Raw genomic sequence first — 16,060 nt, 5'->3', positions numbered from 1 at the left:
ATAATAAATCCCACAATTTAAGTATTAAGTTCGGATTATAGAAATACAAACCGTAGTTTCTGAGCTAACTCCCATTGACTTTGTCTTGTCCTTTCTTAGCCGAGATTTCTGGTACCACATTGACTACGAAAGTAATACAATTCATAATCATTAATACATTACTAATTTATATCTTGAGTTACAGAATTCTAAATTAAGATCTGCTAATTTCTCCTGAAACCAGACTCACAAATCTTCTTACGATCAAATTTTCATAATTTTTTGTTTAGCCATTAAGTACAGTTTATTCTTTAAATTCACCCCTATTCTACTGTCCGACAGTTTTGACCCTTTTTCACTAAAAATTAATTATCTCACAGTACAAAACTTGGATGATATTCTCGTTGATTTCTCCTGAAAATAGACTCATTAGGGATTCTAAACATATAACTTTAACCCTTTAATTATTTTTCTCCAATTTTTGGTGATTTTCCAAAGTCAGAATAGGGGAACCCGAATTTATTCTGACCTTCTCTCACAAAATTCATTATATCTCATAATTTACAATTCAATTGCTTATATTTTTTTTCTATAAAAAACTAGACTCAATAAGCTTTAATTCCATATTTTATTCATCCTCTAATTCAATTTCTACAATTTTTTATGATTTTTCAAACTTAGACTACTGCTGCTGTCCAAAATAGTCTTAGTACAAAATGTTGATTTACTTTAATTTCAATTTAACCCTAACTAAATTCACTTACTTTTCTATCTTAATTCATACTTTATTTCTATTCAAATTTTGTCTAAACTCATACTTAACTATTAAATTTCCAGCATATTTTCATAATTTCGAATTTATTTCCATTTAATCCCTAAAACTCAAAACTTATAGCTTAGTTTACGATTCAATCCTTTATTCAATTCCAATCAAAATTTCTATCAAATAAACCCCCAATTCCATCATTTTATTCAACATGAACCAAACTTAGAAATCTAATGACTTTCAAAATTTCTACTTAAAACAAGTACTATTTATCTCTAGGATTCCAAAAAACTCAAAAATCATAAGAAAAAGGGCTAAATTGACTTACCAAATTAACTTGGAACCTTTAAAACCTTATTTTCCCTTTTTCTTTTCTTTCTTTCTTTCTCCCCTGTTTCTTCTCTGTTTCGTTTCCTGCTATTCTGTTTCTTTTTTTCTTTATTTCCTTTTTATTTACTTTACTTTTAATAATAATAATTTAATATATATTTTAACACATAAAAATCCGAGATTTTTATGTTATGCCGCCTCACTTAGGACAAATGGCATAATTGCCATTTTGGTCCTCTTCATTTTCTTTTAATCTATAATTTAACTTTCATCCTTTATTCAATTTAGTCATTTTTCTTAATTACTCTTAATTAAATTAAATTCACTTAATTAAACTCTAATTAACCACTCATTTTACTTCGTAAATATTTTTAATAAATATTTACGAATCCGTTTTTCAGAAATGGAGACCCGAAAATACACTTTTTCTGTAACGGTAAAATTCGGGTCGTTACACTAACATTGTCTTACGTATAGTGAAATACTTGTGTTGTTGTAGGTATGTCACAGGATTATTCGAAATTAGATTCTAACATGATCTCTGATATTATCTTACCTATGGTGAAAACGAGTCCTAAGATTCCCGTACTAGTTTTGATTGCTAATATATGTAGTCAGCGAATACACCGTGTCATACTATAAGGCATGGGTTGCAAAATAGAAGGCTATGGAAAATATGCTTAACGGGTGGGATAAATCATATAATGATTTATGGAAATGGTGCAAGGTATTGAATCAATATGTACTAGGTATTGCCATCGATCTGCAAATGGAACATGCGTATAATAGAAATTGAATGGTCCAAGGGAAAATAATTTTCCATCGTCTTTTTTGGACATTCAAGCCATACATTGAATCATTCCGATACTACAAGCCATTAGTCTAAATTGACGGCGCATTTATGTACAGGTGATATGAGCATCACTTGTTGGTTGTTGTACAAGATGGTAATTGAAAATTCCTACCAGTAGCTTTTGCAATTGTTGAACAAGAAACCTCTTATGGTTGAGACTTCTTCTTGACTAACTTGAGAAGGCATGTTGTGCTGCAACCCGATATACACATCATTTCTAATAAGGCACCCGGAATATAAGTTGCAATTGGTCGACAAGACTGTGGGATAGTGCACATCATAGATATTGTATTCATCATATCAAGTCAAATTAAATGAGCCAATTTTATAAGGATGCTGAGCGGCGACATGTTATTAACATGGGCAAGTAGTAAATATTATTTTCTATATCATTATTTAACATATACATTATTTTCATTCATGAATATACTCTTTGTTTTCTTTGACAAGGTACGAGCTTATCCAACATCGATTCCATGAAATGTTGGAGAACTTGCAAGCTATAAATGAACACAGTTCGAAATACCTTGATGGAATACTCAAGGAATAGTAGACTCAATTATATGATAGAAGCACATGAAAACAAACCTAGCAAAATGTATAAATTTCATATTGAAGGGGACATGTCATTTGTTGATAACGTCGGTGGTCAAAGAAACATATTTCCTCTTATCAACCTTGTTTCCAAAGTGAGCAGAAAAATATGTTAGATAGATAAAGGGTGACCACATTCGGTGTGAGGAAGTAATGAAAGATATTACCAAAAAAAAATGTAGAAAGAGCGAACTCTATGTTCGTAATGTGTCACTCATGTCCAAATCAAATATTTCCGGTTACGAAGTTCCATAGACTCGATGTGGGTATTATCGGGGGAACATATCGTGTATACTTGAGACAAATAACCTGTAACTATAAGAGATTTCAAGCATTTTGTTTTTCATGCGCACATGCAATTGCTACATATGCCTCGACACATCTAGATTGTATGAGCTATGTTGATGAAGTGTACAAACTAAAATGCATATATAAAGTATGGAAATCTGAATTCTCATTATTCCCGAATGAAAGTATGTGGCCACATGTTTCTAGCGCTCCATTTGAGTTTCTACTGGATATTATGTTGCATCGCAATCTAAAAGGTCGACAGAGTTCTAGTCAGATACGCAACAATATGAATATTCGGGAGAAGATAGTTTGACCAAGGTTATGCAGTTATTGTAGGAACCTAATGCATAGTAAGCCAACATGTCCATACATGGGGGCAACATTGAGGAGAGGGCAGAATTAGAAAAAAAAATTATTCATTTTTTATAAACATACAATAAACAAACAAACAAACAAACAAACAAACAATTTGTTCATTTTTTTCATAACTTTTCATTTTTGGGTACATTGTAAATAAGTATATTAATGTAAAAATACAATAGAATATAATACAAACAACTTTTTCATTTTTTCGTAAATTGTAAATAAGTATTTTATTGTTTTAAAATAAATAGAATACAATACAAACAATTTTTTTCATTTTTTTTTGTAAATTGTAAATAAGTATATTATTGATGTAAAATACAATAGAGTATAATACAAACAATTTTTCCATTTTTTTGTAGATTGTAAATAAATATATTATTGATGTAAAATACAATAGAATAAAATACAAACAAGTTTTTCCATTTTTTCGTAGATTGTAAATAACTATATTATTGATATAAAAAAGTAAGCAAAACTTTTTTTTGGTAAGACGTGAATAAGTAGATTACATATGAAAAAAATTAATACAATACAAATTAAAAGTTAACAAATTAAATGATGATTCACACGAAAAAATAAAATAAAAAAAATCATTGGCGTCGTCGGCCCAAATGTGTGTCACAACATGGTGGGTGTCAGTTACGAGGAGGATTTTGTCGCGGTTGGGTTCCATTTCTTTATCTTCATCTTCATCTTCTTCACCTCTATTTCCATATCCACCTCTATCTTGATCTTCATCTTAATCTACAACATTGTCTTCATCTTTATCTTGTTCTTCCATGCTAAAATGCATTTGCATCCTAGGTTCTCATTGTATATCGTCAATGATATTAATAGGTGGTTGTGAAGATGATCCACCTCTAAAGAACAATAATGTTGGGGGTGTTTGTGACACTATCGATAAATAAGTAAATGGTGTCAAATAACCAAGTTGTGTATAAAATGCTGGAATTATAGGTAATGGCGGATATATTGGTGTTGTTAATGACAGTGGCGTGTAATATGCACCTAGGGATGGAGGTAGTACAAAAAATATTCCTGAAGAAGGTGTTAATTCATGGTATGATGGTGTATAATGTGGTGCTTGTGTGAAAAACATAGGATTAGTAAAAGCACCAAAAAAATATAAACCAGGAGGTGGTGCACCCATTGGTATAGTATTTGGGGTTGGAGTTGATGATGATGAACTCAACACATGAACTCCTGATCGCGGCCTCATGTGGGATTGTGTCGGTCTTTTACGACAAATTTTTCTACTCCTTTCCTCCTCCGAAAATAGATTGACTTACTATGAAGTCTAAGCCATGCCATATAATCTAAAGACGTTGCCAAATCCGATTAGACAATTGGTTCACACATAGGTATGAAAATCATACTTATGTTCCTAGATGTAGATATACTTGGCATGGAATTTAGGCCAATCTCCATTGGTTCTCCCCATAAGTCAATTTTACGAAGTTTATCGAGTTCTTGGGGTAAGGGCAGAATACTTTGTATATACTCAAACTGGCGTATCACTCGATCAGATTCATGCATCTCAACTATTGAAAAAACTATCAATAACACTTTGATGTGCCAAATATTGCAATTCGCCAAAAATTTGGTCGGGATGCATTCTTGAATTTTTGGATGAGAGTCTGACATCCATTTAAACTACAATATGAAATTATAAATTTTATTACATGCCTAATATTAAATTTCAAATTCTTACGTAAATATTATATAATTGAAAATTTTAAGAACTAACCTCAACTTTTGATCGTTGATCTAACAATAATCGAATATCTTCGAGCTCGTTCCATATACCCACACGACTCGTGTCTTCGTTCCATCTATTCAAATAATATTTTATTTCAAAAATATAATAATGAAAAAATAATATTAAAACTATATTATTAAATGAATCTTACCTTATTACGAGTGAGAATTGATTATGAAAGTTTACTCGGGGATGTAAAAATGGTAAGCAGTACCATGCCCATGACTGATGAAGGAGTACACAACCACCGATTTTTATTTTTTGTGCTTCTGTTGTCCGACACATTGCTCGATACAATGTAGCCAAGATAGTTGATCCCCAACTGAGTCGCTCGACTTCTTTTAAGTCGATTAGTTGTAAGAGCCACCTTAAATGTACTGGATTTAAAAGACCCCTGATTAACCTCAGTATGAATGCTCGAGCAAATTGTTGTCTTTCAATCGCACAAGAAGAGATGTCAAGATGTAAGAAATTGTCTTCTAACCATTACCATTTCTATCCAGCTACCACTAAACTTGTTTGGCACGTTGCCTAATAGTTGGTGGCAAATTGTGCTCCAATCGCCTTTTAACCGCACTAGAAGAAACGTCAAGATGTGAGAAATTGTCTACTAACCATTTCATTTCTATCCGGCTATCACTAAACTTATCCGGCACCTTGCCTAATAGTTGGTGGCAAATTACGCTCCAATCGCTGATGTGTACTGCCCTCGTAACGACTAACTCATCAACCGTAAACTGTGTTGTAATGTTATATCATCGAGCATAATTGTACACTTATTGCAAGAAAAATGGAATGTGTGTCTCGGGTCTCCATCTTTCCAACAAAACACTTATAAGTGTGGACTCTAATTTAGTCCCCCTGAGCATATGAGACACATGCAAGAATCCCTCCTCATCCAAGTGTTGTTCAATAACATGCGGTTCCCTCACACTTAAATTGTGTATATATGTCTCGATAATTTGATCTTTAATTTGATTATAAAAACATAAAAAATTTAAAAAATTAATAATATTTACAACTTAATAATTATATTAATTAAAACAAAAAATATAATAATATTTTTTACCATTTATAATTGGAGGTTGAAAATGTGTTTGAAATCTAAACAATTTAGAGGCACTGACATTTTTTAAATTATAAAAATCAAATAAAATCAAAGAAATTAGAAAGTTAGAAAATTAAGACAAGAAGAATTTGATAGAAATTGAATGAAAAAATTGAGAATAAAATAGTTGAGAGAATTGAGAAAATAAGACTGAATGAAAAAAAAAACAGCAAGATATATATAGGAAAAAAATAGATGTTGGAAAAAAATTAGCAATTGAAGAAAAAAAAGGTAAAGATTGGGAAAATCTACAGTTGGTAATGTAGTTGTTGCCCAACGAATTAAAGATTTTAAATTAAAAAAAAAAGCTAAAATGTGTTCAGTAGATGCATTTGATGTTGATGTGACAAGACAAAGATGAAAGCAATTTTTTTTTTAAAAAAAACCAACTTATTTCCTTAATTTTGGGGAAAACAAGCCTACATTCCTAATTTCCGTTTAAAAATGACATTGACTTAGGTCTCCCTTGACTAATGTACTAAAACATAAGAGAAATATAATACTCTTGTCAAACATAGCATTATTGTGAAAAATTCGATTTGTTTTTTTAATTTCTGATAAAAATGGTCTTCTTCTCGTCCTAGGGCTACCATGTTTCAGGTTTAGTTAGAAGCAGCAAGCAAGCAATTAATTGTCTTTAAGTATAACTATGTCAACTATTTTTCTTTCATATTTACAGACAGACAGAAAGAGTTACGGACTTTACCAGTCTTAGACAAGGATGAAATGGTCTTTGAAACTTACAACTGAAAGCAGCTATTCTTTTTAACCCAGTTTTACTTAAAAGGTGCCAGGAAACCTTAAATATGATCCAAGTTACAAGCTAGCATCGAGGTTCATTGGTTCATTATCATCCCAGTTAAAGAAAGCTTGTATAAGATCTTCATCAACAGGCCAGTCAATGTCGGCAGCAGCTGCAGCCGAAGTTTCCTGATGTGGTGCACTTCCAGAATAGCCATTTGAAGTTGAGATATTGCCTTGAGGTGCAGGGCTAAATGAAGTTTGTATATGATCTTCATCAACAGGCCAGTCCGTGTCGGCAGCAGCTGCAGCCGAAGTTTCCTGATGTGGTGAACTTCCAGAATAGCCATTTGAAGTTGAGATATTGCCTTGAGTTGCAGGGCTAAATGAAGTTTGTATAAGATCCTTATCAACAGGCCTGTCCATGTTGGCAGCAGCTGCAGCCGAAGTTTCCTGATGTGGTGAACTTCCAGAATAGCCATTTGAAGTTGAGATATTGCCTTGAGGTGCAGGGCTAAATGAAGTTTGTATAAGATCTTCATCAACAAGCCAGTCTGTGTCGGCAGCAGCTGCAGCTGAAGTTTCCTGATGTGGTGAACTTCCAGAATAGCCATTTGAAGTTGAGATATTGCCTTGAGGTGCAGGGCTAAATGAAGTTTGTATAAGATCTTCATCAACAAGCCAGTCTGTGTCGGCAGCAGCTGCAGCTGAAGTTTCCTGATGTGGTGAACTTCCAGAATAGCCATTTGAAGTTGAGATATTGCCTTGAGTTGCAGGGCTAAATGAAGTTTGTATAAGATCTTCATCAACAAGCCAGTCCGTGTAGGCAGCAGCTGCAGCCAAAGTTTCCTGATGTGGTGAACTTCCAGAATAGCCATTTGAAGTTGAGATATTTCCCTGAGGTGCAGGGCTAAATGAAGTTTGTAGCTGATAACCAACAGGTTGCTCTTGAAGGCCAAGGTTGGCTGGGGTTGTCAGTGTGTTGTTATATGTAGGATATGCATTCTGCTGCTCAGAATAAAAAGGTGGCACTCTCGTGGCTGATGTTCCAAAACCCGATGGACCAACTGGTATTGTCGCGAAATTTCCTAGACCAGCCGAGGCTTGCCCATACAAGATTGCATTTTCCACAGCAGCTGCATCACCTAGATACTGATTGGCAAGCGTCTTGCACGCGCGTTCCAGGGCGGTTTGTAGGTACCTCCTTTGTTCTTCCAGACACCTTTGAACATTCCTCTCAGCCTCCAATTTTTTAGCTCCCATATCCTGGATGCTCATCTGAGAGCATGTAAGACTTCCCTTTTAGATTTGAATATATAATGACTGCATTTTCAAAAATAGATTAAAGATCATCCTATATACAATTCTAGTAATTTCCTGAATTAACTCACCTGAAGTTTCAGATAGAGTTCTCCATGAGTATTTTTGAGATTTCTTTTAGCTCTCCTGCATATTGTATGCCAATAGTCCACCATAGAAATCAAACCTTGAACCGGTTAAGAAAAAAATATATACATACATGATTAAATAAAACCTTCTCAATGAAAAGAAAGACATACCTGTTATACTGATTGGTACACAATGGTAAAGGAATAGCACTGCTTGAACTTCCGAAGGTTCCTTTCATTCAGAATCAATACCAACATGTCATTCACATGTTACTCATCTAAGTTAAACATCACTACACATAAAGGAAGATAGTCCTTATTTTTGCCTCAGTCAATATACATTTATACATGCATCCATGCTTACATATATAGATAGATTAATAGAAAATCTTATTGTAGTTCTTATTTCTGTAACACATAAGTTTATATCGAACAAGTTTTTAAATAAGAGCATAACAAAATGATTCAAATTGCATGTTAAAATGAACAAAACATACCAGTTTGGCCTCCCTCAGTCGAATCCTTATCTGCATATTTGCCCAGTCTATATTTCTGGAATACATCGATTAACATCATGGACATAAATGTTAATCCTTCATACGGAAACTTTAACAGTTGGTTTTAAGAGCTAAAAAGGAAACACTTAATTAAATACAAAAACTTACTTGTAAATGACTCTTGACATGGAAAAGATTGAGTCCATCAATATCCATCAGGTCCAGGACAGCCTTTGGTGTTGCTCCTGCAAATAAGATTTACAGTCAGATCATTTTATATGTAATGGTAACTACAAGGTTACTTACGGACAGCGAAGGCAATATGAGTCCTCTGGTAACAACTCATATTAGCATGGAATTTAGTAAACTATCGAGAATTCAGTTCATGCATTAGGATTTCCTGGCAACTAACAAATGAGCCATAGGAAGGATGCAAATTGTATTACCAAAGAATATGGATATTACATCAAAATTATCACACAAACAACAACCATTAAAGAAAAACAAATTGTAGTATTGTTAGGAGAAGGTGAAAGACTGGCATCATCGTCATCTTCTTTTGGGTCGGTCCATCATTGAACAATCAAGCTTTATATCCTCCCATTACTCTCTATAATGTCAAAGAAATTCAGGGTCATTGAAGATATTTTTTCACTAATTCTTTTTCAATCTACAGCCTCATATAATGGATTCATACAACAAAAGGGCCTAAATATATTTGTGAATCTCTAATCATCTCTTTCAGTGCATTTCCTATCGTTCCCCTCAAGTTACCAATATTCAATATTCAATATTCAATATTAAAAAGTAAATGTTCTATATTCTTCCTCACTCTGATCAAAACAAAATCTAATGACAAAGTAATAAACTGAATTGAAAAAAAATGATTAAAAATGGCTAATACTAAGCAGAAATGGTAATACTATAACTATAAGTGCATGAAACTGATAAAGCAGTGATTGGAAAATACAGCGAGTGCATATACTGCATTCGTGCCATTGCAGACTCATAAAGACACCCTATTTTCAGATGATGTGAACATATCCAAAGTCATCAACGCGTGCGTGCAACGGAAAACAAGCCGACAAACTTGCAGTTGGTACCTTCAAATACAGTATCGAAGAAACAAAATTTGACATACATCATCAATACTAAGTAAAACTATGAGATCGTGACATATGGCATTTAGAGAAGCGACAAAATACAAGCCGACAAACTTTTCATATGTATTTGGAATAGTAAAAACATTATTCCTAGAATGCAATGTAACGAACAACAAGGAGATAAATAAATGAGACAGGAAATGTTTAACAGCCACTAATCGACAAATATTTTTTCGGCCTAGATCAGGAAGTGACACGGACAGCCTAGATTACTTTACGTCATGCGTAGAGAGGTAGAATGACACTGCAAAAGCTAAATGGAGCATGCAGCAAGCAAATCAGCAATTATTTTTAGAAATATTGCACATAAAAAGAGATCACATGGACGAAAAGCAAACCTTATTTGAAAATATGATCAAAAAATTATCTGTTTTTAAAAGCAAAGACATATAAGGTAAGCAGTAGTACATTACAGGAACTTAAACAAAGGGGAGGAGGGTAGGGAGAATAGCATCTACCATAGATGATTTGGTTTGATCTTACCTGCAAAAGGTTAGCTATGCAAAAACTAATTCCGTATACTTATATTCAAATGAAGAAAGGGAACTATCAGCATGCAGAAAAAGTAAAACAAAATCTATATCAGGAAAAGAAGATGTATATGAATTTTATGATAGATTATTTAGTTTGATCTTACCTGCAAAAAGTTGGCATATGCAAAAGCTAATTCCGTATACTTATAGTCAAATGAAGAAAGGGAACTATCAGCATGCAGATAGATAAAACAAAATCTATATCAGGAAAAGAAGTTGTATATGAATTGAAGCAATCTGTAAATGCTTAAAACATATATGTTTTGCAAAAATCTTCAGTGGAAAAACTTGTCAAGATGATCCAATTTGACCTTACCTGCCAAAAATTAGCAACTTATGGAAATATTCATTTGCACAAGCTTATGTTTCAAACAAAAAAAGGGAACTAGCAGCATGCAGTAAAAGATAACTTAAACTATATCAAGAAAAAATCACGTATAAATCAAAGTGTCTTTAAATGCTTTAAACATACAAGTTCTCTAAAAAAGAGGACAAATTCAGAGAAGGCTCATGTCCTTATGTAAATGAGGATGATTTAGTTTCTCCATCATCATTTTAAATTACTCTAAAAATTTGTCGGCAAAGGTTATGCATGTTCCTTAAATAGCCTGGAAAGTAGTAAGAGTTGTTACTTTCCAAAGAAACAAGCATATATCATTATACCAAGAAAAGAAAAAAAAGAAAGGAAAAGAAAATTTTCAGAGTTGAGCAAGCAGAATGCAGTTAGAGGAGAATTTAACTATTCAACATAGAAGGACTAAATTCGCTGAGCCAGCCTAAGCAGTTGATCCATGTTAGATATGGATGAACAGGGGAAAAAACACCCCCTAGACATCTTGCTCAGCACTTAACATGCATGTTGTTTCCAATTGAAAGAGAAAATCAAGCAATTTTATGAGTCATTTTCTTGAGATTACTACATGCAGAAAAAGGATCATTTCCACCAATACAACATATATCACTTACATAAGATTGTTTTTGTTTGTCTTCTTAAGAAAGGAAAGGGATGTTCACACTGGAAAAACAATTTGGAAAGAATGAAAAAAGTATGGCAGCGAATTCAAGGAAATGAGCACTGACTCTGAGGGCCACCAAGCCGATTGCAAACTTCAACAAAGTAAGAATGGAGTTCACTAGTCCATCGGAGGCGAGGTTTGATATCATTAGTGACGATGAGCTTAGGTTTCTCCCTCACCCTTTCCACCACCTCGTTACCAAAAACAGGATCGCCATTACTAACTGTAAAAGGAGGTAAATTTCCAGGGATTTCTTGCAAAGCAAGCAATGTGTTGTTATTACCACCGCCCTGTTGAAGCTGCTGGTCGTGTTGATTATGCCCATTGACATGATCACCTTGACCAGCCAACACTTGTTCTCCAAACACCGACACTTTAAACTCATCAGAATTCTGACTCACAACATTGTTTTCCACCGAAACACTGTTCAATTCACTCAGAATCTCACCCATTTTCTCTTTCCTAGTACACTTCAAATCTCTTACAGTTTTGCAGGTCTGCAACACAGAAACTAAGATTACCCCCAGATATATACAGCTGATGGATAAAGCCTGGCCAATATACAACATACCCTACAGAAACAAGAGAACTGAGGACCCCACCAGGAGTTTCTGTGGGGGCCACGGAACTAATAGTGTTAAAAATTATATATATTGTGATAAATAAAAGTAAGAACAATCCAAAGAAGGACACAACGGCTGTTTTGTAATTATCTGGATACTGGAAAAAAAAGGGTGGAAGTGAGACTTTTGAACCAGGACAAGCAAGGAGAAGAAATCGAGGAGAGGGAAAGGGGCGTGGAGTGGGGGGGGAGGGGGGAGGGGATTGCTATGCTTACCGGAGAGGTGAGTGAAAATGCACATGGTAATGGAGTACATGACGTGTACGGAGGGCGGAGGTGTCGCCGAGTGAATGGACTGTGACGGTGGGGAGGGCGGGGGGGGGGGGGAAGGGCGTTGTGGGTTTCAGTTTGTGAACTATGGATGCATGAAGGGAAACGTGGAAGGCAGTAGCCATTCGGTGTTTGGATTTTTGTTCGTAATTACAATCTTCCAGGTTGTGTTTGTATCTGGTTTCCGATGAGGAATGAATTTGACAAAAAAACTGTGGGTTAAATTGGGTCAAGGCCATCTAGCCCATGCTTTTCACCATTGAATTGAGTTGGCCGGAGAGTCAAAACACAATTCTTCCTTTAGTAAAATATCTCAAACATGTTATAGATAATGATATCTTGTCACCCAAATTTACATTCAAAATAAACAAAAAAAAATGGATGTTATCATATATTTTATAAAACCCTGTCATTGCAAAGAGAAGTGGACAAAGATTTAAAGAATTACCAACCACTGATTTTATGAAAGTAGAATTGGTAAAATATGAGAATATAATCCGGAGATCTTAGTTGTAAAAAGAGCCTCTTAGGAAGGTGTTTAAAGACAATTTATTATCTGAGATTTGAACAAAATTTGTCGTATTGCTTAGGTTGAAGTGCAACAAGTTGGTGTTGCTGACTTATGCTATGTAAGAGATGGGAGTGTCGAGTGTTTCTATTTCATCTCTAAGCAAAAGTAGTCGTGATGCTTTTCTTTTAGCACCTGCTCACTTCACTCTTCCTTCCATCTCTCTTACGTTTTAACTTTTACCATGCCTTAAATGTTGTTGACAGTGTCGGATTTTTGGGGACGCTGGCAGGTGCCCCGCACCCTAAAAATGGAAATTTTGTCATTTTGGTCTTTTTAATTTTTTAAAATTTTAAATTAGTAAAAATAAAATTATATTTTAATCTCCTAAAAATAATAAAAAATTGATTTAATTTTTTAAAAATTATAAAGATATAGATAATTTAATTTCGTCCCCCTTAATTTTTTTCCTGGAATGTAATAAAACAAATTCTAAAAATTATTTTTAAATGAGAAAATGGATCATTAAAGTTTTGCTCCATAGAGCGGAAAGATAACAAATTGGAAAGAAACCTAATTTTCTCTCCCTTCTTTCCTACCAAGTACAATCCAAATCTATTTTTTTTTCACTTTTCCTCTCCCTTCTTCCATCCCTATTTTTTTACTTAACCAAACACACCCAAGTCAACACTCCAATCCTTTTTATTGATGTGTGACACATCATACAAAGAAGGAATTATTCTTTTTTAGCGTTGTTGTGCTAAAAAGCAACACACCTTTAAGGTTTTATCCTTTGGTTTTGAAGAAAGTTGGGGTGCATTTCGATACCTAAACAAGTAAAACCATGACTACTATTGTGCATGGGAAGACTTGACCTTGAATTTTTTTTGTTAATATGTGAAACATCAAACAACCTAATAATTTTAACTTTTATTACCATTGTGCTAGAAAGCAACTATTGAAAAGCAGTGCATTGTCGAGATTTTGTCCTATAATTCTAATGAGAGTTTGGGGGAATATTTTGATGATTGAATAGATGAAATCATCTCTTTATGTGCAAAGCTCTTCAGGTTTTGCCTATTCAAGCATTAAGAGATGTCCCCTAATTCTCTTTAAAGTCAGGGGACAAAACTTTGAGGGTGCTCCTCTCGTAAATGGTTGTTCTTCAATTCAACATCCCTCAAAGAGAACAATTTCCAACTCACGTGATATTTTAAACATCAATAAAAGAAACAACAAAATGTGCCTTTTTTTGTCAATAACACGAAGGTATTGTCCTCTTTGGGTGTCTTGAGCAATGCACCTTCAAGAATTTGTCTATTAGCTTTGAGGAGAGCTTAAAGGTGCATCTTGATGTCTAAACGAGTGAAAACCATGATTATTGAAGAGTTTTGTGCATGAGAAGACTTGAATCCATGACGTTTAGGATATAGATAAATGTCAGGTGGACAACTAAATAACCACTTGAAATAGTCACCATAACACTAAAGTCCTAGCCTTTTCTAGTAATTCTCTCTTTAATAGCAGGCTTGCCTGTAGAAGCCGGAAACTCATCATCAAAATCATCATTTAAGTCCTCATTTGTAGTGCTAGTTAAGGACCTCTCACTGCTTTTCTTTACAAGCCTTCTTTTGTAATGATTGAGAATTTAATAAACAAAATCCTTAGGCTCCTACAGGTCACTAGTTATTATTTTATCAAAATCATCCCAAGCCACCCATTATCATGTTGAGGCCATCTCTTCAACTCAATTATACTTAGGAACCAAAATATGTTGAGGGAGGTCATTTGAGCTCTTTTTTCTTTAAACAATGTCTCAAATGTTATTTAGAGTCAATAACTCCTCGATTTCCAGAGTGTTATTTTTTGGTAATGATGAAATTACGTAAACTTAATGGCCCCTTAAGCTCATGAGTTTTTTTTACAACATTTTGTAGAAGGGAGCATCCACTTCGCGGGGAATGCAAACTTTATCCTCCAACTTATTTCTATACAAACATAGAAAGCAAAGCAAAATAAACAAGTAAATATTGACCCACTAATTATCTAGCGTTTAACTAATATTAGGTTGAATCATTTGGTCAAATCATGATCCGAGAAGATAACTTATATTAATAGGTAATCTAAATGACCCATAGTCTAATTAAAATGGAGCAAATCGATTAAAAAGACTATTATACCATCTATTAAGTCCAAATAGAAGATTTTTTATCTTGGGTATTGGAGCAGATGACTCACAGAATATAGAAACATAAATGTGATTGCCTGAACTAACAGTACATTAGACATGACTCAAGTAGAATAACCCCTAGATTCATTTATAGATTTATTCACTTGTGACATTCATAATGCAACTTACCTCAATCCTAAGTAAGTGACGGACTATGTATGAGTGATTTGTATACTTTAATGTATTGAAAGCTTGAGTTCAATTGATAATACAACTGAAAGTTGGTACGTTAGGTATATGACTTTTGCACGATGTAGCTTTCATTTACAATAGTAGAATTTATAATTCAATAAAGAGTAAATGATATCCTCTTATTGACATTATATGATAGATGGAAAAGTAGCATGGTCATACATTATTTGTCTAGGATGAATTATTTAATTACTATTTATTAGTAATTAACTTTTTCATGAAAAAAGATATAACGGTTACCATGAGATAAAATAAAAACATACTGGGTGAACTAATTTAACTCCAAAAGATTAAAGATACCTTATGAGGGTAACAAACATATGACAAGTTTATTGGATGAGTGTTTGGTAAGTAGCTTTCGAAATGATATTTAATAGGGAGAACTTAATCATGTACTTTAGTGGAATGACACTATGACTAAATAATTTTGTAATTAACAGATAAATAGTTAGAACTTAATTACAAATTATTTGAGCCTTAATTATATATATTCAATATGTCCCTCCGTTAGCTTGGTACAACCTTGATGGTTTGCATTTGAATTGGTGAGATAAAATAAATAAATAATGACTAATTAGAGGAATAAATTGCATGTATCACTATATGCATTTAATAAGTTTTTTGACAATGCGTTAGAGATTGCTTAGAGATTAAATTAATTTCTTTAAATTATTATTTAATTATTTGTAATTAAATAATTGAAGTTTTGAGACATGTACGGATTGAATGAAGTTTAATAAATTTCATCCCATCTGTGCATGTATCAAGTTTGAAGTAGAAATTAAATTAATTAAGTTATCACAGTTTTAATGAATAAGTTAAATTAAATTTACTTACTCATATATTCTAATACG

General features: G+C 33.5%; 1 protein-coding gene across 1 annotated transcript; it reads right to left on the bottom strand.

Annotated features, from left to right (window-relative positions):
- Positions 1-6,550: 6,550 nt before the first annotated feature.
- Positions 6,551-11,986, bottom strand: LOC107956339 (uncharacterized). Its single transcript, XM_016892037.2, has 6 exons — positions 11,449-11,986; positions 8,841-8,917; positions 8,673-8,727; positions 8,347-8,407; positions 8,179-8,233; positions 6,551-8,065 (listed from the first exon to the last, which is right to left on the bottom strand). Exons 1-6 carry the CDS (start codon positions 11,951-11,953, stop codon positions 6,863-6,865), a joined length of 1,956 nt encoding a protein of 651 aa, XP_016747526.2. The 5' UTR covers positions 11,954-11,986; the 3' UTR covers positions 6,551-6,862.
- Positions 11,987-16,060: the final 4,074 nt, after the last annotated feature.

Source organism: Gossypium hirsutum, chromosome A07 (assembly GCF_007990345.1).
Source record: "Gossypium hirsutum isolate 1008001.06 chromosome A07, Gossypium_hirsutum_v2.1, whole genome shotgun sequence".
NCBI lineage: Eukaryota > Viridiplantae > Streptophyta > Magnoliopsida > Malvales > Malvaceae > Gossypium > Gossypium hirsutum.
The sequence above is the reverse complement of the archived record's forward strand: the minus strand, read 5'-3'. Positions and strand labels throughout refer to the sequence as shown.

Excerpts from the sequence above, each read along its gene's own strand:
- LOC107956339 (XM_016892037.2), bottom strand. The coding sequence starts at position 11,953 with ATGTTGTATATTGGCCAGGCTTTATCCATCAGCTGTATATATCTGGGG. Across the intron at positions 8,408-8,672 it reads GACTGAGGGAGGCCAAACTG|GAACCTTCGGAAGTTCAAGC; the intron begins GTATGTTTTGTT and ends TCTGAATGAAAG. Across the intron at positions 8,066-8,178 it reads AACTCTATCTGAAACTTCAG|ATGAGCATCCAGGATATGGG; the intron begins GTGAGTTAATTC and ends ACATGCTCTCAG.